The sequence below is a fragment of the Chanodichthys erythropterus genome, chromosome 8 (genome assembly GCF_024489055.1).
Source record: "Chanodichthys erythropterus isolate Z2021 chromosome 8, ASM2448905v1, whole genome shotgun sequence".
Lineage (NCBI taxonomy): Eukaryota > Metazoa > Chordata > Actinopteri > Cypriniformes > Xenocyprididae > Chanodichthys > Chanodichthys erythropterus.
Genome location: NC_090228.1, coordinates 12,596,342 through 12,622,522, shown reverse-complemented (window position 1 = coordinate 12,622,522; position 26,181 = coordinate 12,596,342). Strand labels below are relative to the sequence as shown.

At 36.5% G+C, this 26,181-nt stretch overlaps 1 protein-coding gene across 8 annotated transcripts in view; it reads right to left on the bottom strand.

Moving 5' to 3' along the window:
• The window catches only part of abcc9 (ATP-binding cassette, sub-family C (CFTR/MRP), member 9), a 42,471-nt gene extending 22,146 nt beyond the window's left edge, over nt 1–20,325 (bottom strand). For 2 of the 8 annotated variants that reach the window (XM_067391850.1, XM_067391849.1), the window contains exons 1-19: nt 19,976–20,324; nt 18,576–18,758; nt 17,217–17,388; nt 15,016–15,157; nt 14,804–14,925; nt 14,405–14,571; nt 13,319–13,561; nt 12,989–13,177; nt 10,065–10,235; nt 8,464–8,619; nt 8,241–8,375; nt 7,987–8,149; nt 7,802–7,842; nt 7,575–7,717; nt 7,364–7,478; nt 4,803–4,904; nt 3,446–3,518; nt 2,853–2,958; nt 586–624 (exon numbers count right to left, since the gene is read on the bottom strand). In XM_067391850.1, coding sequence (XP_067247951.1) covers nt 586–624; nt 2,853–2,958; nt 3,446–3,518; nt 4,803–4,904; nt 7,364–7,478; nt 7,575–7,717; nt 7,802–7,842; nt 7,987–8,149; nt 8,241–8,375; nt 8,464–8,619; nt 10,065–10,235; nt 12,989–13,177; nt 13,319–13,561; nt 14,405–14,571; nt 14,804–14,925; nt 15,016–15,157; nt 17,217–17,364 — 2,255 coding nt within the window. In that variant the 5' untranslated portion in view covers nt 17,365–17,388; nt 18,576–18,758; nt 19,976–20,324. Of the gene's footprint in view, nt 1–375; nt 412–585; nt 625–2,852; nt 2,959–3,445; nt 3,519–4,802; nt 4,905–7,363; nt 7,479–7,574; nt 7,718–7,801; nt 7,843–7,986; nt 8,150–8,240; nt 8,376–8,463; nt 8,620–10,064; nt 10,236–12,988; nt 13,178–13,318; nt 13,562–14,404; nt 14,572–14,803; nt 14,926–15,015; nt 15,158–17,216; nt 17,389–18,575; nt 18,759–19,975 lie in introns of all 8 variants that reach the window. The other 6 variants (XM_067391858.1, XM_067391857.1, XM_067391854.1 and 3 more) reach the window with 6 other exon arrangements.
• Nucleotides 20,326–26,181: the final 5,856 nt, after the last annotated feature.

Here is a 26,181-nt window from a genome sequence, read left to right as displayed (position 1 = left end):
TTTTTACAATTCCAATTGGTACCACTAGAGGTGTTGAAATCTCACATTGCGGTTTAAATCTCTTCAAAACCAAAAATAAACCTCATGATATCGAGAACGGCCTCCTCTTGTTAGACAAAACAGATCAATTGTTCTGGGGTCCAGATGTAACTAAACCAAATATTGTCCGAAATCAATATCCGTACAAGAAAGCCCCAGTGTGTCCAAAAGAGGTCAAGACTCCCAGCATTTTTAAACACTTTACACTACACATCTCACAACAACACCCATTTTATCCAAGCCAGAGAAATGTAAAGAAAGGGATAAATGTATTGGTAAATGAAGGCATGAGGGGGGATGAGGGCACATCTGCTGAAAGGGTTTGCAAACGGGTACCTCCGTTCTTCATGAAACAGCTCTGTATCATGTCCGCTGCAAGTCGCAAGTCAGCCACGTTAGAAGACATTATAGAGCATCAACACTACTACTTAGCAAGAATCTTTTGGCCATCTGAATTTGACTAATTCTGGCCATTTTATGTGTTGGTTTAAAGGTCACTGTGTGGCTATGTAGCATGTGAGCATGTGAAGACCTCCGGTGAAATACCTTATGTTCCCATCGAAGAGTATCTCACAATCAGGCTGCCTGATTTATCACACCATTGGGGAAGAGGACACAGAGAAACAAACACACACACACACACGTGACCAGAGTTAGTTAGTGCATCAGGACATGTTCTGTAAAAACACTGACAGACTCTCCTCATGAGGTGAAAGTGAAGAGTAACATATTGAACTATAAATGGTCTCAACAGAGTACATTTTCAGTTGGAGAGTAATGTCATTGTCATTAGAGAACTCTAACTGGAAAAGACCAAGATTCTTTGCACTGTTCGCAAAGACAGCAGTGCCTGAAATACAGAGACTGAAATTACGACTTTACAAAGAGGTGATTGATGCCTGATCAAAATACAATTTAATTCAATATCGCAAACTGTCTTAAAGTGCCCCTATTATACTTTTTCAGATATTAAATTTCATGTAGTGCGTTATATAACTGTTTGTGAATGTAAAAGATCTGCAAAGTTTCAAAGATCAAAGGTCACAATAAAAGGAGTTATTGTCTCCCAAATGAAAGAACTTATTCTAAACTTCCTGAAATGAGTCGTTAGTTATTTCAGCCTTATTTCTTGTATGAACCCATGTAGGTTTTTAACAAATTTGCATAATGCCCACAAATGGTCTTCATTGGCTGCCCTCAACCAATGTCTACTTTGACCGACCCTCAAACACTGTAGTTGTAGCCTGGAAGAGTTTGGTTTGTGTTCTTGACATGTTGAGAAGATGCCGTTTGTTGTTGTTTTTTTAACCTTTAAAAAAAGCATAATATGGGCACTTTAACAAATAAGTTTTCCTCCATGCAAATATAAACTGGCTTTACAATTACAGTGGCCCCAAATAAGAATTTTGTAATTGTCCATATAATAAAAGTCATTGGTGTTCAAAACAACACTGGGCCCCATTAACTTTCATTGTATGGAAATTTCCACAGAAGAAATTTAAAAATGTTTGGAATGACATGAGGGTGAGTAAATGCTGACCGAATTTTCTTTATTATTTTACTGTAAGCCACACTTAAAATGTATTAATGCCATTGCATTGGATGATGAAATATCAAAGAAAACAGCATTTATTTTAAAGTTAAACAGCACAAACACATTTCAAATATTTGGGGGGCAAAACAAACTAAGATTTCCTCTGGTATTTCTGCTATAATTATGACAACACCTGTTTTCAAACTTTTTATTAAAGGTGCAATAGATGATTCTCTACAGAAACCTTTTTTTGTTATACCGGCTGAAAATCTCATATCCTGATAGCAATCACTATGTTAAACAGTCTAAATGTATTTTTATAAATATATATTGTCTGTGGAAGGTGGTGGACCATAAAATGTTCATCCAATCTTTATATTCGGTCAGAATGGAATAATACGATGTCCTACCTTTCTGTCAACGTATGTTTTTACATACCCTCGCGCACCCTATTCGCACAGACATCAAAAACAATAGTTATCGAGAGGGGAAAAAGAATCTGATTTCACTTTCCATCCTGATTTTTAGCATTTTAAATAATTTGAGAACCACTGCATTATTACCAGGCTAGAAAACTTAGTTCTGAGAAAACGTCTAGCATAATTTATTTGCAGATGCAAAAGCATTTAGATGGTTTAGCGTTTAGTTATCTAATGCAATTTACATTTTAAAATGTGACTTATGTAAATATTATTTCGGAGCAACTGTAAATGTATATATATTTAGCATGTGAATCTGCTTGGCTTTGCTTACAAATGCTAATCAGAGACCATCTCCAGCATGGAGATGGAGATATTCACAGGAAAGAAAAGCATTTCCCTTGTGTGCTGATAAAGCAGAGGACAGAATGACATGTGGGAGAAAATGACAGAAGAAAGATAGAAGAAATGCAAAGAGCCAGTGTAATGAATTATGAATAGAGTAAGACACACATACACTAACACACAAGGAGTAAGACAGTCCTCACACACATCTGTGTATGTACACCATGGTACATACATCATAATAATAGCGGATGCAATGCACAGTGGGATATTTCTGTGCATGTGTGTTTGTACAGATGAAGACTTTGATTAGCATCTGATGAGTCTGGCGTGCAGATGGACTCCCCTGTTTTCTGCTACATAAACACAAACTTTCAGCTGCTTTAGGGGATCACAACAGACAGGAATTTGGCCCCGTTGAGCTTTAATGCAAGTCGCAAGCTCCATAATGTTCTTAAAAGTATTACATCAGTACACGTCAAAGTATTATATTATGCAAATTCTTAAATTCTCACTTGCTCCAGAAGACTTTTCCACTGATCGTTTGCATCTCCCCCAGCATAGCCAATAGCAGGGATGATTTCCCACAACCCACCTGGCCCACAATCATGGTCAGCTGACCTGAAGAGGGAAACAAGATGAAGGTTAATCACAGTTTAATATGAACAGGTTTTGCCCTTATGGACAGGTTTTCTGGATGTCCACAGTCAGTGGTAGATGGGAAGGACTACAGCAGGTAGCAGCGTTGCCCATCTGTTTAGTTGGCAACATCTAATTAGTGCTCAGCTCAATTTAAGGAGGCTATCAAACCACTAAAACAGAACACTAAACTTGAGCCAAGACATTACATATTAAGAATTAGTATTTTCAATATTTTGATTTATTTTTATTTGGTGTAGGGCTATCTTTTAAACATAAACCTGCCAATAATAAGGAGCCATTTTGGATAATTTTGGTTTATATCACATCACATTGTGATCTTCATTAATGTATTGTTCCTGGTAGATAAATAAGCAAATGAATACACCATGTTAAACTTTAAGTATGATATATAGATAGATAGATAAGTAGTAAATGGTTTACTAGATTAGCAGTAAATGGTGTGTACCTGTAGGGATTCGGATGTTGATATCCGACAACGTCGACAAGTTGCTTCCCCATGTGAAGAAACCATCATTCACCTGAATGAGACATATGGCAATAACAAATATAAAAACAAAAACCAAGGGGTTTAGTGTGATGGAAACAAACAGAACCGCATGCGATATGATCTTTTCATCTCTGCCCGTACAAGCTACTTCTGTCACTTTTACATCTTCTGGATGTGTTCTGAATTCTATTTTCCAAATGTTTATTTACAATAATGATAACACTCCCATCCATCAAAGCAGCACAGTAGACCAGAAGAGCATACTGGGAAATGGGAGAACGCTGAACAATCAAAAACATCTGTGAGAACAAGAGAGCGAGAGAGAGAGAGGGTAAAATGGGAGTAATGGTTGGGAATGACTGAAGTGAAGGAGTGTAAATGTCAGAGTAGATTAGGCCATATTCATAACAAAGTGAGCGGATGTGACAGTAGGTCACTGTGGGAGAATCCATGAGGATGTGTATGTATGTATGTGTAAATATAATTGACTTGTTACATAAGAACCAGTGTCATTAAGTTTATGATTCCAAAATTGGAACCATTTAACAGTTTTACAAAGCCCTCATTCTTCCTTTTATGTATATATATATATATATATATATATATATATATATATATATATATATATATATATATATATATATATATATATATATATATATATATATATATGCATTAGAACTACTTTAGAAGTCATAATAATCAACAACGCATTAGAATCTTCATTTACCTTTTGTTATTTTATTTTTTTATTGTAGTTACTTAGTTGAGTGTTAATTAATGCAGTTGTTAAAGAATCCGAATCATTAAGTCGAATCAGAATCACAACCAGAATCATTACATTTACGATTCCCACCCCTAGTCCAGAGGGATGGTAAAGGAAGTGGACCCTCCGGGGACTGAGAGACAGAGGCGAAACCAAAAAAAATAAACACTTAAATTAATGTCCTTCTGATTTTTAGTCCTGGTTTTTCTTCTCGTGAGAATCCCAAACTGCACTCAGAGGGAAGCTGAACCCAAACCACCATGTCTGAGAAACTATCACAAACTCCATATGGAGTGTTTTAAACCAGCTGAGAAAGATGGAAAATGCTCAGAAAAAAAAACCCCTCTGTGTGTGTGTTGAAAAAAAAATGTGGTTTGAACACTTCCTCAAGCATAGTATGAGTAAAACAACTTATTGGCCGTGACTTAAAGGTTACTGGCATCTGGATGAGAACGTGCAGATCCTGAGCTCTCTTAATGAACTTTAGCACGTGGTCTGTGAGTGAGAAGTGCCTGAGAATCAGTGCTGGCGAGGATAGTGACGTCTGACCTGTACGGCGACATCTTCGGTCTCTGTGGGCCGCAGCTGCCTGCGCATTGGCTGCTCGTAGTTATCCATACGATAACGCCCCTTCCTGTTGATCGCCTTTGTCTATACAATGATAAAGAGAAAAATACAGATTTTGGGATGTTTTACAGCTTCTGGTCACTGTATTGAACAGATTCTTCAAATATGATTTCATTACAAAATTCAGTCAGTAAATGTCTTTTCAGAGCTCTTTAATGTAGTGTGACAGATCACCAGAAACCTATTGTGCTATAATAAAGCATATCACTAAAATTGTAAATATTACATTGTTAAATATATGCTCTTTTTATAATTATTAATAATTGTTTATATATATATATATATATATATATATATATATATATATATATATATATATATATATATATATATATATATATATATATATATATATATAGATGATATATATATATATATATATATATATATATATATATATAATAGATGATATATATATACAGATATATATACAACTAGCTTTCGGCAGACCAACATATGCATCGATTTGTGGCAGAAGAGTAACCTCTGAATATTTATGTCAGCCACCATTTAAATGATTATATCTTGAGACTGTTTTTTCAGTAGAAACATAAGTAAATAATTAGAAAACATACAATTTAAAATGTGTTTTCTGGGTCAAAACGACTCAAAATAATGGAGCAGATCACATTTCTACTTTTACTTTCAGTGAAAAAATGACAGCACATGGGTTTCCAAAAACATGAGGGTGAGTAAATAATGACAGAATTGTCATTTTGGGTCAGCAAACATCATATGACTCTCAAAAGCTGCTGTCATGATCTAAAACAAGGAACATAAGTTCTCGCTTGCATCTAGCCAAGCCATTTTCCCAGCTTAACACTATTTCCTTTCCTGGACCCCCTTCCTTCTTCTTCCTGTCACAGTATATATTTCCATCCTTAACCTTAATCTCTTGTTCCCTCCCTTTCCTTCACCCCTTGCTCTCCTCCTCTCTGGGGACGGGTAGTTAATAGTTCTGTCCCTCTTTTAGAGAACAGCTGAGGGCCACTGCACTGACCAGAGAGAGAAGCTTCTCTTCAACACATTTATGACATCTCGGTTTGGCTAAGGAATGACCGGCTCCCATTTCAGCCCCATAAACATGACTGTGTGGAGTCTCATGTTTGCTGTTATTGGAGGTCATAAGGTCTGTTATTACATCAAGTTTATCTCAGTTTGAATCAATGTTTTTATGTATACTTAGTTTACAGACACAAATACAAGAGCTTTGAAAATATTTGATGCCACAATTGACTTCAGTCTCTCTACTTATAAAACCGTCCCTGGTTATTTAACTAAGTGAGAAACTCAAGTGTTGAAATTATGTAATGAAATGAAAAAAAATTATGTTAAATTGTGTAGCTTGTTGAGGAGAACTGTTCTATTATTTTTCTGAGCTATCAAATTTAGGATTTTCAGCTGGCAGACAATAAAATGTATTAAAAATATCCTTACATACGTAAATTAAAATATTAATCAATCACACAGAAATGCCCTAGCAACTGCAACATGCTAAAAGCCACTGAAAACACCCCTGCATTTTTAGCAGGAATGTTAAAAAATGTATTTTACATTAAAATACATTTTTAATATAATTATTTAATTTAATTTATTATTATTATTATTTTGCTAACCCAAATGTACAGTTTTGGCCACCTATCTAGTATGTTCTCAGTGTTTGGTGAAAAAATCCAGTGAGATAATAAGTTATGAACATTAATAATCATTTGTTTCTCTTGTTCAGTTACAGGGCAGGACATGTCCCAGATAATCAACATATAATATTTCTCCCCTAAGACTGATCCAAGAACATTCTATCCATTTTTAAACTTCAGAAAAAGCTACTCTGAGGCCAGATATATTACAAAACGCTTTCCAGAGAACTAAAGAATACAAAATTGAGATTATCATTGCAACTCAGCTAGTTTCGGTGTCCCACATCACCCAAATAGACAAATATCAGCAACAGTTCCTCTAAGAGCATCTTATTTCTTCCTGAAGTGCTCCTTGTTCCTCATAAAGCTCTGCTGAACGTCAAGGCTTGGAATTGTTTGAGTATTGCAAAATGTGTTAAGGTGCAGTCACATTAGCAAAATTTTGCAGGCAAAAAAGGTCAACTGTCTATAGTCAATAGCGATGTATGAAGCACAGCTCACGCAATCTGCTTTCTGTTGGTCAACGTGGCGAATCTGCGTGACCAACTTGAACCTGTTGCGAAATCTGCGTATTGAAATCACGAAATTCCAGATCACATGGATTCCTGTTGAATGACAGGATTTCAGATGCGATAATTCGCAAACATTGGTAGATTTAGCAACTGGATTAATGGGTTCAAGTCACAATTCGGCATGTTGACCAACTTGACCATCTTTCACCCTTATGTGAAATTCCCAATCACATGGATTTCTATTCAAAATGACTGGATTTAGCCTGCAAAATTTTGCCAAAAAAGGCAAATGTGACCACACCATTAAGGTGTAAATTTGCGTGTGAGCACTCACATCCCCATGGTATTTGTATTTCTTTCCAACCTCTAGAGACATGGACATATCTCCATTTCTCCAGCTGTCATCTCCAATCTCATCACTTTGCAGGAACTCGCTGAGCTTCTGTACACTGCAAATATTAATCAGATGAGCGATCAAATCCTTACAGAGAAGCCAACATGAAGTAATGCTGGAGATGGATTACTAGTTTAGTTTAGTGACATACCTAACAAGGGCCTTGACGGCAAACCTGACCACCGTGGACAACAGGAAGAGTGGCGTGACCAAAATGTGGAATAGAGCCAAAGAGGCAAACGCCTTGGCTGGACTGAGCCTGACCTCTTCAATATAGGCATGTGTGACAAAGGTCTACAAGAACAAGAAGATAACATATGGTCTACATGGTGGATAAAATACAACTGATTGAAATGATTGTAATGATTCATCTCTTACCGCCAAAACTGCAGCAATGGGGATGGCGGCATTCATAAATACTGTGGAGATAAAGAGGGACAGAACTATTTTCTAACAAACAAACTCTCAGCTATTAGAACCAAATAGCTCTGATTCAGAAAGTTATGTTGGGGGTGGGGTAATAACAAGGGGAGGGGCTTATGTGAAGGTGGAGCTTCTCATACTAGACATTGATGTGTAGAGGGCAAAAGTCTTGAGACTGGTCAGCTCTTTTCCTCGGGTATCTTCCACACGGTCACAGAAGATGTTCTCCCATGCGTAGAGCTTCAGCAGCTTTATTCCTTTCAAGATCTCTGTTGTCTTTTTAAGACGGTCTGTCGAGTAGTCCTGAGAAAATATTTCGAAGTCTCAAACATGAACTTGTTGGTGTGTTGACAACACGCACATGCACATGCACAAAGGTGTAAGTAAAGCTTACCAGCGTGCTCTTCTGTGTGTCTGCCAACTTGGTAGCAATGAGGTACTGAACCGGGGCCAGCAGCAAAATGACACCAGCCCCTATCAACGCGCTGTCACCCAACAAATAATATAGCAGGATGACTCCCATAATTATCTATGAACAGAAATAAGATATTTTTTTTGTTTAGGGACACAGATGCTGTTGATTTATCTGCTTCAGAAGTGTTTTCGCTATGATATACCTGAACTGGCATGGCCCACAGGTTGGGGCATAAGAAGAGAAACCACATGAGCTGATTAGTTTCTATGGCAACAAGATTGTTGATCTGTCCGAGCGTCATCTCTCCCATGGACATGTTTGAAGTGGAGAGACGCAGTATTTTATTGTAGATCATTGCCTAGAGGATGAGAACCAACACATGAATCACAAAAAATGTTTTAATCATTTTTTTTTTTTAAATGTTTATGTGCTTTATGTAATAATTTGTATTATATTATTACATTTTATTATATTATTAAATATTTCTATTTAGCTTTAATTTTTTTTTAGTTTTAATTTTAGTAATTTTAGTACTTCAGCTTAAACGTGTTAGTAGCCAATTTTAGTTTTTTCCTTAACTTTAACTTTTTCATTTAATATTTACATTTTATTTCTGTTTCATTCCAATATAACAAAAACTCTCAGTAGTTTTAGTTTAAGTTAACAATAACAACACTAACAGTAATAGAATAGAATAGGACAGAGCAGAATAGAACAGAATAGAATAGAATAGGACAGAACAGAATAGAATAGAATAGGACAGAACAGAATAGAATAGAATAGTTGGAAATATAATTGAAATAAACAGAATAATGCAGAAGATAATAGTATAAAATAGATTGAACTTAATAGAATTAAATTGAACCGACTAGAATGAAAAAAAAACTGACAGAATATTGGACAGAGTAGAAAAGAATAATGGGACAAAGTAGAGTAGAATAGAATCAAACAGGAAAAATCAGAATAGAACAGAAAAGGACAAAGCATAATAGAATAGAAAAGAATAGAACAGACAGAATATTGGATGAAGCTGAGTCAAAAAGAATAATGGGAAGGGGTAGAGTAGAATAGAATAGAATTAAATTAGACAGAATATTGGAGAATTTGAGTAGGAAAGAATAATGGGACAGAGTAGAGTAGAATAAAATCAAACAGGAAAAAGCAGAATAGAACAGAAAAGGACAAAGCATAATTGAATATAAAAGAATAGAACAGACAGAATATAGAATGAAGTTGAGTCGAAAAGAATAAAGTAGAGTAGAATAGAATAGAATCAAACACGAAAAAGCAGAATATAATAGAATAGAAAAGGACAAAATGGAATAGAATAGAATATTGCAGAATTTGAGAAGGAAAGAATAATGGGACAAAGTAGAGTAGAGTAGAATAAAATCAAACAGGGAGAAGCATAATAGAATAGAATAGTAAAGGACAAAGCATAATAGAATAGAATAATTGGAAATAAAATTGAAATGAACAGAAAATGCAGAATAGAATATCATATAAAATGAATTAACTGAATAGAATTCAATAGAAGCGAGTAGAAAGAGTAAAACAATATTAGACAAAGTTGACTAGAAAAGAATAATAGGACAAAGTAGGGTAGAATATAATCAAACAGGAAAAAGCAGAATAGAATAGAATTCAGTTTCCTAGTAAGGAAAGAATTAGTCTTATACAATATTTTTGTATTATACAATGCAACTTGAAATGAGCAGTACAGGCTGATGAATATGAAATAAATATAAATTTGTCTGATAAATCTCTCCATGCTTGACTTCCAGTAAACTCTACAAAACTTACAAGCAGCGCCCCACGCAGGTTAATGCCGGTTTCTATTGTGACATAGTAGGAGGCCTGTAGGAATGTTCGCTGCAGCACGAGTGCCAGGAACAGCAGAACAGCTAGAACAGACGTATTCTGCAGCAGCTCAGTGGAAGACATGAAGTAAACCCCGAAAGTCATGTTCCCTGTCTGACAGGACATAAACAGAGTATGAACACACACACATAATACATAAAAACACTTCAGCATTTCAGCCCTCAGTGATGTCATGCACAAGCACACACGCACTAAAATAAAGAGAAGGAGTCACTTAAACTGAGTGTCGCTGGCAGCAACATGTGTGTGAGAGGGAGTGTGATGTGAGTTGGGAATTTTCCGTGTCACACAGATATGCATGTCTGTTTTAGCTTCATATACACTGACCTTTAAGCAACATAAATGTCATTGCATGATTTGACACAAAATATCAAATCAACAGCATTAATTTTCAAGAAAGATAGCATAAACATATTTTTCAAACAAAAAGAGGGTTTTTAGCTTCAAATTACTCCTGTCTTCAGTATCACATGATCACATGACATTCTTATATGCTGATTTGGTCCTTAAGGAACATTTCTTATTATTATCAATGCTGAAATGTATCAATATTATCAATATTTGAAATAGACATTTTTTTGTAACATTGTCATTACTGTTACTTTTTTATCAATTGAATGCATTCTTGATGAATGAAAGTAATAGTTTCTTTCACATTTTTTGAACAGTAATACAATGTATTGTTCAAAATTATGGCAAACGCTATTTACAGTAGCTCTGCCCACCAATGTCAGGTTGGGCCAGTAAAGTTTTAAAAAAATGCGCAGAATTCAACATCTTCAGTGGATCAGCAGTAGCGAGTAAGGCTTGCAGACCTAGACGCAGGTCTACCTTTTGCGGAGTTCACATTTATTTTCAGTAAAAATTCAAATAATGTTTTAAAAGTGTAAATAATCTATGAACGAATGTTTAATTTAATATTAAAAGTGTTTATTGGCTAGGGTTAGGGGAAGGGGTAAGAAGGGTTTTTATTCTCCCAATAAAGTAGCATGCATTTCATAATTTTAAAGGTGCCCTAGAATCAAAAATTTAATTTACCTCGGCATAGTTAAATAACAAGAGTTCAGTACATGGAAAAGGCATATATTGAGTTTCAAACTCCATTGCTTCCTCCTTATGTAAATCTCATTTGTTTAAAAGACCTCCAAAAAACAGGCAAATCTCAACATAACACCGACTGTTACGTAACAGTCGGGATCATTAATATGTACGCCCCCAATATTTGCATATGCCAGCCCATGTTCAAGGCATTAGACAAGGGCAGCCAGTATTAACGTCTGGATCTGTGCACAGCTGAATCAACAGACTAGGTAAGCAAGCAAGGACAATAGCGAAAAATAATAGAAGGGAGGAATAATAGGCAGGGAGTGCGCGATTTAAAGGGGCCGCGCCCTGAATCGGTGCATAGTTAATGATGCCCCACAAAAACAGTTAAAAAAAATAATTAAAACAAATCTATGGGGTATTTTGAGCTGAACCTTCACAAACACATTCAGGGAACACCTTAGACTTATATTACATCTTGTAAAAACGGGTTCTAGGGCACCTTTACTGAATATAATCATTTATACCCTATGATATTGTTATATCCTGTTCATGTACAAAAATACTGAGGTGCAAATAGTATCCGCCACTATAAAGTATAGATAACATCTAATTACTGTTTACTCTTATTGCAAAGAACTGATACTTTTACATGGTGTAAAGAGAATCTATCGTTATTTTAAAAAAATATAATAAATAGCATATCACTAAGAAAATGCTGCTATTGTTACTTAGTGTAAATACCATCTATCGCCATTTGCACTTAGTAAAAATAGCCACTGCCTTAAAAAATTGGACACTCGGTTGCAGACACCACGACAAGACAAATGCAGTGATATCATTCATTCAATCAGTTATCAAATCAGTTTTTATTATGTCCTAAGTTTTCCAGCACTGATTCCATCCTTATCTAAATCTCATGAGAGTGTCTTTTCAAACACACATGACATCATGGTCATCTGAGCAGGGAGAACACACTATGTGAAATCTAATAATTGCTGTCATCTCAAGGCGATGACATACAGTTCTCTCATTAATAGGACTGACGCCTCTGTGACATCACACAGGAAGTGATAAATGGCAAGGCAAAACAGAAGACATCAGACTGTTGATCATTCTCTACAATGCTGTCACTTTGCACTCAGGAAAAATAAATACAGTCTAATTAGTAGCATAACCACCAGCCCAATATCTGCAGCAAATCATTTAATTGACAGTTCTTTGAACAACATCCTAAATGATTTAACAAGGCATGTTATGAATGGGCTCCAAAGTAAATTAGATAATAGCTTAGTGCTGTGAGACAGTGACTGGACTGTGATATATTTCCATTACATTAGTTGCGTAGATGTCTTTTTCACTCCATCCCCCAGTTTTACCATCACTCGTGTATGTTTTTGGGATTGGCAATCGTTTTTACTCTCAAACTGTCCCGTTCTTATACAACAGCCTACATGTTTTTTATACTGTCTGTGTGAACAAATAACCAAAGTCAAGCCCCTTGTTACATCCACCAGCTGGAGTGCCCATGATCTTCACCAGAGGGCACTCCCTTGCTTTCCCATCATGGACTTCAATTCCCATAACCAATTGCCTGGGCTCATTATGTTTGATTACTTTCACCTGTGTCTCATTATCTTGGTAATGCCTATCTATTTAAGCCCTGTGTTTTTCACTCATTCTTTGCAAAGTCTTGTAATTGTGTCACTCTGCAAAAGTTTTGTCTTCTCACTATACCATGAATAGCGACAGTAAAGATACTGATAAGAGACAAGCACTCAAAAAAGGGACAAAACACATACCTTGTTTGTCCTGTCAATCTCTGTTGAGTTATCCAGATGTTCCACAATCCCAGAGATGCAGAGTGGCCCAGCGAAGCCCAGCAGGTCGGCCATGTAGCGGAAGGTGCTGCTGAGGAGGATTGGCCCCCCAAAAGCCCGGTACATGGATTTCCAGATGGATGGGGATTTTTCTGGGTCTTCTGTATTCTGCTGTCAAAATTAGACAAGCAAAGAGGTACTGGTTAACCAAGACTTCTCATTACTTCTCTTTGTCATCAAATATGAAAATAATGTTTATTTAGATTATGAATTGTAATATTTGCTCTTAGACCTGTAAACGTCTACACATACCCTCTGTTCCTCATAGGAATCCTTCAGACGCAGATAGTTGGTCAAAGCCCTCATCGCGATAGGAAGTTTGCCAATCTTCTTCAGCTCAATGGGTCTCTTATGGGCTCCAATAATGAGCGGATTCATCCACCAATATGTTGCCTTGGAGAGGAGGTTGACGAAGGGCTGGAGGAATCGGACGCCCAAGTCCTGCAAGTCTTCTGGGGGCTTCACCCTCTGGGGGTTCGCAAAGAACACATACTTCTGCAGGTAGGACATAAATGAGAAATACGGGTGGCTTGTTAGTGCAATGTACAGTTACTAACCTGTGCTTTGGTTGTTGGATTTTGATTTCATGTTCACTTTAACTACTTAAACTGCTAGATTAACTTCGTCAACCAGAATGAATGTTGGTCAAGCAGCTTTGATGGTAAACAGCATGGCACCACAAACCAACTTATGGACCAGTATGGAAATCTGTGCCACTCCAAGCTGTTTTTTCAGCAGGTTAGCAACTCTTGTTACAATTATAAAATGGTCTACAATTTTTATACAAAAATCTGCCAAATTAGTGGATCAAATTAGAAGCATATAGAAAAAAATAATAAAATGAAACAAAAAAATAAAATAAAATAAAAGAACCTGACTTAAATTAGTGGATAAAATAAAATAATATAAAATAATAAAATAAAATGCCTTAAATTAGTGGATCAGATAAAAGGAATGTAGAAAAAAATAGAAAAAAACAAAATTAGTGGATCAAATAAATGAAAGAAAATTCAATTAAATTCTGTCTTAGATTAGTGGACAAACAAAACAAACAAAATAATCAAATAAAATAAATGATCTGCCTTAAATTAGTGGATCAAAAAAAATAATAAAATAAAATAAAATAAAATCTGCCTTGCATTAGTGGATCAAATAAAAGAAATGTAGAAACAATAATAGAATAAAATTTAATTAGTAGATCAAAATTAGAGGCATATCAAAAAAGTAAAATAAAATTAAATAAAAAAATTGAAAATTAAATAATAAATAATAAAAAATAATACAATTATTAAAAAATAAAAATAAACAAATTTGTCATGTGACCCTAGATGAACTCACCCTGACTCTAATAACGTTGATCTCGACAGCCATGAGCAGGCCGTACAGAACCACGAGCAAAGCTGTGATACAGAAACGGAGTTCTTTCACCCCCAAGCTCGCCTCTGCAAACTTCCATAACTTTATCATCTTAGTGATGAAAGCCAGAATCCAGTAAATAAATAAAGCTGTGAAAGAGTATTTCTGATGTTAGGTCTCATTCTCATACACAATACCAAGGACATAGAAACTAACATTAATAATGGCTCAAAATATGGATCGACAATTGCATGTTGCCAAGCAACAGAGGACCCGGACTAACTGTTAAATAATGTAAGTGATGAAACAGCCACACTCAAAGTACATTTTATTAATAAGTGCCAGCATCACATTTGCATAATGAAATTGACATTGACTTACCAAGCAGCAGTTTGGGAAAATTGGCTGTTTCTATATTGTGATAATATACGACTGATGTCGTGGCCGCTATGAAGCCCATTAGCGCTGGCATGAAGAGGTGCAAGTGATTAGACTCCATCTGCCTAAAATAATCCATTCATACACAAAGACATAAACATAAAAGCATACCAGTCATAAACACTCAAGTAAACTGAACGTGTGTTGAAACCCACGTATTGGAGACGATTCCCTCTGCGATCTCGCACACGTGCACAAACAGCAGTGTGAAGGTGAGGATCCAGCGCAGGTTGTGGCCTGGGAAGTGCAGCCAGGTGTTGTGGTGGATCTGCACCTTTGAACTCTGGCTACCCCAGCCTAGACACAAAAACATGTGTTCCATCACTATTTTCAAATGTATTATCTGAACCACATGACCCAGCCTGTTGTGATGCTGGCATCACTTGTGAACACGTCTGGCAGCATGAGACTATTCTGTAATTGTAGAATTTTATTATTCCCTTGTGCATGTAATATAATATACAGTTAACAATTACTTTTTCCTAGACGTTTGCTAATCAGCACTTGTATCTGTCCCCGCCTGTCTCGTTCATTCGTTGTTTTCCTTTCTTTGGCTAATAGTGTAATAATTCTTCTATGGGAAACATTTTTTATTATGAGATAGGGTAAAATGATTACAGACCGAAGGAGGAATGGCACTGACACCATTATGGCGTCAGCGTAAAGGATTTTGAGTAAAGGCTCTTAGGGGAGCCGATACAGATGATGAATTGGCCCAAATAGGTCTGATACAGTGTCTAGGCCCCACAGCTTCTGAAGACATGACGGATGTCATAAACAACCAGGGCATCACAATTTAAGAATTGACTTCCTCGCAATTCGTCAGTTGGAATTTGAACTGAATTGGCTACACTCCGCAGGAAGTTGAATTGGAATGACAAGAACAGGATTTCCTATTACTGAACTGTATTACAAAGAAATTCACACATCACACAACAGGTGCTCGGTTTAAAGGTTTCCACTTTAAAAGCTTAATGTTGTGCGGCTCCATTTACTTTGGTGAATGAATGAATAGAAATGATATAACTTAGAATAAAAAATAAAATTAGAATTCTCTTTCTCTCTCCATATAAATAGTTCTGTCATGAAACTCTAGATGGCGCAGGCTAATAGGTCCTTTAACTCAACCTGCTTATAATCACATCATTCTCTATAGGGCACAACTGATTGGTTCCTGCTGTATCAGTGGCCAATGAGCTCACGTTCTGAACCTTCAAATACTTGGTAGCATTTGCCTTAGCAGTGCAGCGCACTTTCAGAAACCCTCCACCTTCCCCAGCTCCACCTGTATAGATCTGCAACGGGTAATTCATGTATGCTATATTGTACAGCAGCAGCATGTCTTACATATTCACACAGAACGCGTCTTTGCGTCTAAAAACCCCAAACGCAGCACTCAGGAGTGGTTTTAAAAAAAGCGCAGCATAGAATGCACCTCGAATCTCGAGACGCACCTTTGAGACATGATGCAATAATGGAAATAATAGGCAATAATAGGCAAACTGCAGAATTTACAGATACAAGTTTTGACATGGAAAAAAAGAAAATAAGATAATAATGAGTGCCTCCTCCGCCATGTTGCCATTATATAAAACAGTTGTCATGCCAACTCGCAACGCTTGCCCCACCTCCAAGTTCTTCTGATTGGTCCACTGTTTTGGAACTGACATTAATGAGCGGCGCTTCGTGTAAAAGTTGAAATTCTTTTAACTTGACACGGAGTCTTAAAAACGCGGTGCTGCAAAAGACGCGAGAGTAACGGTCATGCACGTCCGTCAAGCATGTTTATATAGAAAAACAATGGGAAAATAGCGCATTGGAATAGAAAAACGCGTTCTGTGTGAACGTCCCCTTACTTGCTCACAGCAGCATGTAAAATTATGCGCAATCCCACACCGAAATTCAAGCCCTGCGACACCAACAATATAATGTATAATTTCCTGTTTAACCACACCTATTATCTTACAATCCAACCTGATAACTTGTTTATGGGTGGAATTAATTTGAAATGAATGATTATTAAATATTACAGTGGTTATTGGTTTATTTTTTAAAATTTCATTCCATTTTAATTCTACTTAAATTCTAATTTATTGAAGTAGACTTCTAGCATAGAAATAATAAAAAAATAAATAAATCCCCCTTACATTAGTAAATCAAATTAGAGGCATATAGAAGATGAAAAAAAAAAAATATTTAATTAAATTAAAAAATCTGCCCTAAATTAGTGTATCAAACAAATAAACACGCATTACAATTCTCAGTTATTGTATTGAATTCTGAATGGACAGAACAATGTAACCAAAAAAGCATGTGCTGTTTGTCGAAGAGGAATAAAAGACGAGAGCATTCATACCAATGAAGAGGATAGGGAAGGTGATGAAGAGAAGAAATACATGAGGGACGAGATTGAGGGCGTCCACGAAGCAGCCATTGTCCAGGACTCCTTTGTCCACGCTGTAGGCATTACTACCCCTGTCGTTCCCACAGAAAGACAAGGCCATGTCACCTGATTGGGCTAAAGGAGCCTGGGCATGATTTAAAAAAAAAAGTCTGTTAGATTTGAACATATAGCATTCAAAGTAGAAGAAGACATATAAATAATAATAAAAAAAAAATGCATTTAAACTGACTTAGACTTCCAGTCTGCAGAACAGCATTGAAAGCAGTATTCCTTTATTATTGACTATGAGGTCTGGCATAATATTCGACTACATTGATCCTCTGCTGCCAATCAGTGTAAGAGCAAGATTAACAAACCCTCTTTAGGGACAGTGCCTGTACCCATCAGCCAACTCATTTACCAACAAAGTTTAATTTCTCATTCAGGAGAGCTGCATTATACAACATCACAACCAGTAATGTTTGCTTGTGCGGAATATACTATGATGGATTGAAGCTTGTATGTCCTCCGGTGACCCATCAAAGTGTGTCTTTTTTGTACAAAGAATTATTTTTTGACAAACCTGTTATAATTATTTTAGCATTTTTTAATTATATTAAAATATCTATATTACGTTTACATTATATCATCATGATATCACATATAAATATCACTATATTGGCAGAAAAAAATTTAAATTATCACTTAAATTATCACTGTACTTGATAAAAAAGTTAATGCTATATGCTGTGAAAGCATTTTTAATAATGCATAATTTATTCTGCAACCAAAAGTGTGTGATAAAAGAGGCTACCAAAAAGTGAGTAGCATTCAGCTGGTCATGTGATCACAACATGTCAGCCACTAAAAGGCAACCCTTTCATGTAAAATAAAACAGCTACTGATATGACAAGGGTCTTCATACCTTCATTTTATAACAATTATTAAGATTAAAACTCTGTCATGTATATTCTTAGAGATATTATTAACTAAAAAAACTGTGCTACAGTGAGCAAAAATGAATTGCTGGGTCTTGGTTGAGGTGAAATAAAATGAATTACAAATTAAATTAAACACCCATGGCAAGTGCATTAAATATAATCGTCTCTATAACAAACTCATTCATGCTTATCCCTCTATTTAGATTTGTATAAAACACTGCTGTTCATTATTATTATAGGATACCACCCACTCTGATGGCTATTCAAATCCCTCCACATGCTCACTGACAGCCTGACGTTGTCTTTTCTCTACTTTTAATTGACATGAATAGTACATAAAATAGTAAAACCCACAGTGACAGTCATATATGATTATTAAACAATCACTTACCGGAGTAACTGCTCTTCTTTAGCAGATTTTCATGCCTGTTGCCTGGTGTTAGAGAGAGTGATTCACATGGAATATTATTTTTAGCTGTTGTGTATCAGCTGCTCATGGTCTCGCTCTCCCTCTTGCTCTTGGATCGTATTTCCAAACTTGAACAGGAATGTTGGCATGAACGTATGGACCCTCCTGAGAAAATAAAGATCGACTGTGACACTGTGTCTCAAAATCTTGTGAGCTGTCTGCCTACACAGCATTTTTGGCCATCAGGGGTGTGCGTGATGAACAAACATGATGTCTAAGTAAGCAGAGGTTACAATGTTTCAATTAATGGCCGACCGAAAAGGGGTTTTTAACAAAAGAAAATTGATATGATATAAATGATAACAAATAAGATATACACAAAATTGATTAAATAATTATTTAAAAAAATTCAATATTTACTTAAATTTCAAATTATTCTGTGCATCTGCATTCATGATGTAATTTTTAAAATATTATGCAAATTATATTTAACATTTTTTCTTTTTTATCATTTAAAAAGATATTACCATAACACTATTTATTCATCCAGTTTAATTTCTGATTAATTCCAAATGATTAATAACATAATGTCAATAAATAATTACATTTTACAACCACATCCTGTCCAAGTACACCTTTTGCTCACCCAGTTTCCGGAATAGTCCTTCAAGTCCCAGTTGTTTTCCCAGCATGCACAGGGGCACGAATGATTATGGTAGCATTCTTGACAGTTTGCCAATTTGTCGTCATGTTTAGTATTTTATTGTCTTGTGGATGTCAAGAGATCATTGCGCCATTAAAATAATTAGCTAGCTGATTATTGGCCTTATTGAGTTTATTAAATCAATTCTTGAGATCTGTGAGTGAAATTTTTAAATTCTTCTGGGGTGTTTGTTTTTTGTTTTTGGCCCCAGGAGTGGTAATGTGCTTAAACATGCATTTTGCTCTCTGTGTACATAAAAAAAAGAGATGCTAAATAATAAACAGTCAAAACATAAACAGAATAGCATATAACTCTTTAAGATGATACAGTCTAATAATCTAAATATATTTCTTAAAATTACAAATTGTATTTAGTACTATTTTTGCTCCTTTGACGTTACTTACTCAATTATAAACACAGTTGTATTTAATATCGCTCATAATTTGTTACCACGTTTTTGAGTAAACACTGTACAGTGTCGTCTACTGTAATAGGTACACATGTCATTCAGTTTATGAAATTACGACCAAGCGTCAAAATACAATTAAAATGCAACGTAACAATAACAAAAAGGCCATTGTAAATAAGATCAGGCAGTGAGCGTCATTCAAGATCAACCTTTTGGGATTTGAATGAATGAATTTAAGATGTAATGCACCAAGGCTACGGACACACTCACCTAGATGTCACCGATTGTAGTTTTTGTCATCGATACTTGCAGTAAACCCGCTCCGACATCAGCGGATAGACATTAAACACGATGGTTGTTGTATCTCCGTGTCCTTGCGGTATTGAAGAAAGCGCGCATCAGTGCTTCGGCATAGCGTTGCTATGGCGTCAGATATAAAGGAGGGATGCCCGTGCACGAGCGTGTCTCCTCCTGATGTAGGTCACATTAAGAATAACGGGATCATACCGAAGATTCACTGGCAGGTGCATAATGCTCACAAAACTAAAAGGATTTACTAGCGGCTTGATAGCTAAAAGAGAGAGAGAATGTGGAATATGTGGTACTACATTACGCCACATGAGCAACTGAAAATGATGCATTATGATTTCATTCAGTAGGGGGTGTGTAGATTCCGTTTATGGATCAGGGACCCATGCAGTGGCAATAGAATATAAAAACAGTTATTCCGCATTCTCAATGCAGTTTACTCTTACTTTGCTGCCTGCTTTTCTTTAAATGACCCTCCAAAATATTAACCATATCAGCTCATGCTGTTTGAATTCCTCAGAGAAGAACAGTCTCATGGGAGTTGTAGTTTTTTATTCATGTTTGTAGTTTTGTTAGAAATTAGTTTTGTTAGAAATTCTGTCTGTCTGTCTGTCCGTCTAAAAATAAAACAATATTAATACCAAACCAGAAATGGTTTGTGCTAATTTTAGAAAAGCAGACACGCAAAGTAATACAGGCTATACATGACAAATGTATAAACACATTTGTTGGTTTACTTTCCTTATAAATTAAATGAAAATATCATTAGATTAATCACAGTCTTCTTTTTTTTTATAGGTTTTAGCTAAGCAAAATAAAAATGTTAACCACTGGGGTACATGTATCCTTGGTTGGCATGTGCAAAATGTTAAGGATCTTTAAATCCACTGACTGACTGATGCTGGGACTTCATGGGAAGCAGGACTTCCATTCCAGAGGGACAGAACTCAAAGGTCACAGATGGTTTGGAGACTGAAGTGTGATGAGAACTGCTGCAGGGTGAATGTGTATGTATGACTGAGGGAAGTGAGGGTGTGCGAGAGGTTGAAGAAGCGCTGGGTTTGTATGGGGATTATGGAAAAGTGTTTGTGTGTGAGTGTGTGTGCACAAACAGTCACTTCCCCTGTGTCTCCCTAGAGACCAGGAGGGGGCAGCCCTAACCCAGCCTCTCCCCCATTAACCACAGGAAGTAGTAGAGGATGCAGCCCATGTGTGAGCCATCAAAGGCCCTGTGATGACACCCAGAGCCTGGGACGAGGTGCTGTGACTGGGGACAGAGTGGTGCAGTTGAGGCTGAAGGATTCTGGAGGCCGGGGGGTCAAACACAACTTCTTTGAGAAAGTTTTTGTTTCCCATAACTAAGCTGAGAATCCACACGTATGCATGTGGTGTGCGTCATCAAGTGAGACATAAAGCCATAGACAATTAAGTTATTCCCCTTGAACCTCTGATTTATTTCACTATAATCAAAGATTTATCTAAAAAATATGGATTGCAATGTTCCATCTGTGATATTTGTGTTTTAAGTAGTAAGTAGTAGATCTTCTAACACAAATTTACTGCACTGACATGTACTTTAAGCCAGGCGTTGTGTTTTGGATCATAGAAGCCAATTTCTAGCTGGTCTAAACTGGTGTATACTACTGGTTCAAATGGCTCATTAGCTGGTGAATGCTAATTGACCATCTTGGATCCACTAATTACTTGCTTGAACCAGATAATTACCAGCATGGATCAGCTTAATCAGCTAATGACCAGAATCCTGCCAATGACCAGCTAGGACAAGCTGAGGACCAACTTGAACCAGAAAATTACCAGATTGAGCCAGCTAATGACCAATGTGAACCAACTACTGACCAGCTTGGAATAGCTAATTAAGCTTTAACCAAATAATAACTAACCTGAACTAGCTAATTCCCTGCTTGGACAAGCTGAAGAGCAGCTTGAACCAGCTAATAACCAGCTTGAACCAACTAATAACCAGTAAGGACAAGCTGAGGGCCAGCTTGAATCAGATAATTACCAGACTGAGCCATCCAATAACCAACTTGAACCAACTAATGACCAGCTTTAACCAACTAATAACTAGCTTGAACTAGCTATTTGTCAGCTTGGACAAGCTGAAGAGCAGCATGGATTGGCTAATGACCAGCTTGAACCAGCGAATGACCAGCTTGAACCAACTAATGACCAGCTAGGACAAACTGAGGACCAGCTTGAACCAGATAATTATCAGATTGAGCCAGCTAATAACCAACTAATGACCAGCTGGGAATAGCTAATTAAGCTTTAACCAACTAATAATTAGCCTGAACTAATTGCCTGCTTGGACAAGCTGAAGAGCAGCATTGATCAGCTATTGACCAGCTTGAACCAGATAATTACCAGATTGAACCAGCTAATAGGCTTATTCGAGATGCATCAGCGCATGACACAAAAGTACCGTGAGAGCGATTCAAAAGCACAAGGAGTCATTTGCTCTCCAATCGCTTTCGCAGAACTTTGATGTCATATGCCAATCGGTCTGCGCAGCATCGATGCATTTCGAACAAGCCTTATGACCAACTTGAACCAACTAATGACCAGCTTGGACTAGCTAATTGTCGTCTTGGACAAGCTGAAGAGCAGCATGGATCAGCTAATAACCAGCTTGAACCAGCGAATGACTAGCATGACCCAGCTAATGACCGACTAGGACAAGATGAGGACCAGCTCAAACCAGATAATTACCAGACTGAGCCAGCTAATGACCAACGTGAACCAACTAATGACCAGCTTGGAATAGCTAATTAAGCATTAACCAACTAATAACTAGCCTGAACTAGCTAACTGCCTGCTTGGACAAGCTGAAGAGCAGCTTGAACCAGATAATTTACCAGATGACCAGCATGGATTAGCTAATTGTCAGCTTGGAAAAGCTGAAGAGCAACATGGATCAGCTATTGACCAGCTTGAACCAGATAATTACCAGATTGAGCCAGCTAATAGGCTTATTCGAGATGCATCAGCGCATGACACAAAAGTACCGTGAGAGCGATTCAAAAACATAAGGAGTCGTTTGCTCTCCAATCGCTTTTGCAGAGCTTTGATGTCATATGCCAATCGGTCTGCGCAGCGTCAATGCATTTTGAATAAGCCTAATGATTAACTTGAACCAACTAATGACCAGCTTGGAATAGCTAATTAAGCATCAACCTACTAATAATTATTCTGAACTTTGATGTATGCCAATTGGTCTGCGCAACATTGATGCATTTCGAACAAGCCTATTGACCAACTTGAACCAAATAATAACTAGCCTGAACTAGCTAACTGCCTGCTTGGACAAGCTGAAGAGCAGCATGGATCAGATAATGACCAGCTTGAACCAACTAATGACCAGCTAGGACAAGCTAAGGACCAGCTTGAACCAGATAATTTACCAGATTGAGCCATCTAATGACCAACTTAAACCGACAATGGCCAGCCTGGAATAGCTAGTTAAGCTTTAATCAACTAATAACTAGCTTGAACTAGCTAATGACAAGTTTAAAACTGCTAAAACCAGCATCATATGTTCTAAAACAGCTATCAGCATAAGGTGGATTTTCAAACAGGCTTGACATTTTCAAAATTGGTTTCTGGGGAGAACCGTCGCTAACCGCATTTGGTGAATCATAACCTCAGTGCTGACGTTGATTCTGGGACTGGGAACCTGGGAGACCTTTATGAGAGGGACATTCACAGGAAATTAAGCTTTATCTTTTTATGCCTAAACTAAATAAATGGAAAATTGTCTTTCCTTGAGATGCTTGTGAAATCAAAGAAAGAAATGAGGCTTTACTTGAGCTCTAATGTAACGCTTGAGCTGACTCAGTGTTGTCACTTGGCTCAGTGTGCTGGGTTCATTGAGGTGGTTAGCAGAGGACAGGAAGCCTTCTACATGTCCCAAGCATCATGCATATTTATAAACTCAATAATCAACATAAATACAGAGAGACAGATGAAGGGGGAAGCTAGTAACAAGTGAAAGAGTGGGAACATGAAACTGCACACGTACCTCCATTACATAAACAGTCTCTCTGTGTAAACTGTGTTCCATTAAGGTATTTTCACATTAACAGCCCTATACAATAAACAGACCCAGACTGCAATGCTAGTTCAAACCATGATTAAACACTTGCACTTGCTAACATAGATCTTACTTTCCTCTACTGTGTACATGTTAGCATAGGTGCCGAATGCTAGCATTTTCCTCAAACTGCACATTTTGGATATCTGGTTCATGTGGTAAATTTGTGCATTACAGGACATGTGAGACAGAATGGTGAAAAAGAGAAAAAAAGTCTAAACGGACCGATTTGTTTGTTTGTATCTAGATGTTAAATACTTAAAACCAGCAACTAGACCACTCAGGTGCACCTAACCTATATTAGTGTTCCATGTCACTATATGGGACATTTTTTGGTTTGTTTTAATTAGGCTTAAGGATTGGATTGTGGAACTAGCTTATTGACCTACAAAATGACATTAATGGTTATAGATCTCTTTGTTCCTTTGATTAGCGTTCATAACATTTTAAAATGACAATATGCTGTCACCTAGTGGTTTGACTCTCAAACTACACTTAAGTTGCAAAAATCTTTTTCTGTGCTTTTAATTTTTATTTCAGTTCTAGATTTAGTAATTGTACTACCTCAACTTAAACAACTTGACAACTAACTAAAATACGTTTTTCATATAATAATTATATTTTATTTAAGATTTATTTCAATTTTAAGTGATTTTATTTTTTAGTTTAGTAAACAAAAACACTAATTCCAAACCATTCTCTGCTTACTCAATTATGGGTTCATAGTAAACAAGCACTGCTAGATTGATGGATACACCAAGGTTGCTTTTAATTAGCAGTGAGACAAAAAGTAAATTTCAAAATGTGCAATTATTTGCTCACATTTCCTCACAAAAAAACATTGTTAGCTGGTTATTCAGTGTTCCATAGCCAAAGCAATTTGTTATCCTGGGGACAGTAGCACAACCCCATTATAATTTCTTTCTTTTACATTTTCTGAAGGTTATCTGGAAGAGCATTGCCCAATTACAATTTCTGAACTTACTATTGCATTTTTCTGCTCTGTGAAGCCTATTATTTGATACCAGCCAGCCGTAAAACCACAGAAATGAATACTTTTGATGTAATCACATACTGATCCAATAGATTATCGAATCAGGTTTTAATCATTAGAACAAACAAAGAGCTTCCTGTTATTTGTGTGTTTGTGTGTGTAAGCAACACTCCAGGCAATTAATCAATCAAAGAATTTTTGAATGCCAAGAATGGATCTGGCTCTTGAAAAAGCTGCAAAGAAATTATTTGTCTTTTGAACATTTGCATTGTTTGCATTGGGAATAATCTGGGAATCTGATCAACCACATTGGACACTCTGGCACAATGTCTTTCTTCAAAGAGCTGCTCTCAGGCTTCATTAGTGGCTTCATTAGTGTTCTCACATCTCTGAGCACTTGTAATCAGGTTGATGATGAGAACTGGGTATTTCACGGCTCAAGTTGCCAACTGAAAGAATTATCGATAGTCAGTGTTGGGGGTAACGCATTACAAGTAACTTGAGTTACGTAATCAGATTACTTTTTTCAAGTAACTAGCAAAGTAATGCATTACTTTTAAGAAAATATCTGAGTTACTTTTTCAAACAAGTAACACAAGTTACTTGTTTTCTCATTTATTGATTGACAGCTAATTGTGAGTAAGTGTAGAGGCGTTGTGTGGAAACATGACGGTTTTTCTAGACTAAATGTGAACATTTACTCCTCTCACTTGCACAAAAACAGAGTCAGTATTCCTTAAAATGAATAAAAACAGTGAAATGCAAACTCAGAATATTACAAAAACCTCCAATAATATGTAAATTAAACAAATAGGCCATACTTTGGTTAATAAAGTGAGATTAAAAACAATGTTGCTGCTGACGTTCAATGATCAAATTCATACTAATAAGCAAATATGACTTTAGATAAACATCACATTTGTGATCAGCCTGAAGCTTATTCATTTCACTTTTGGTATGAAAGGGCCTTTACAAAATTGTCCAGCACAGGTGAGAAAAAGTAACGCAAAAGTAACATAACTCATTACTTTCCATAAAAAGTAACTAAGTAAAATTAGTTAC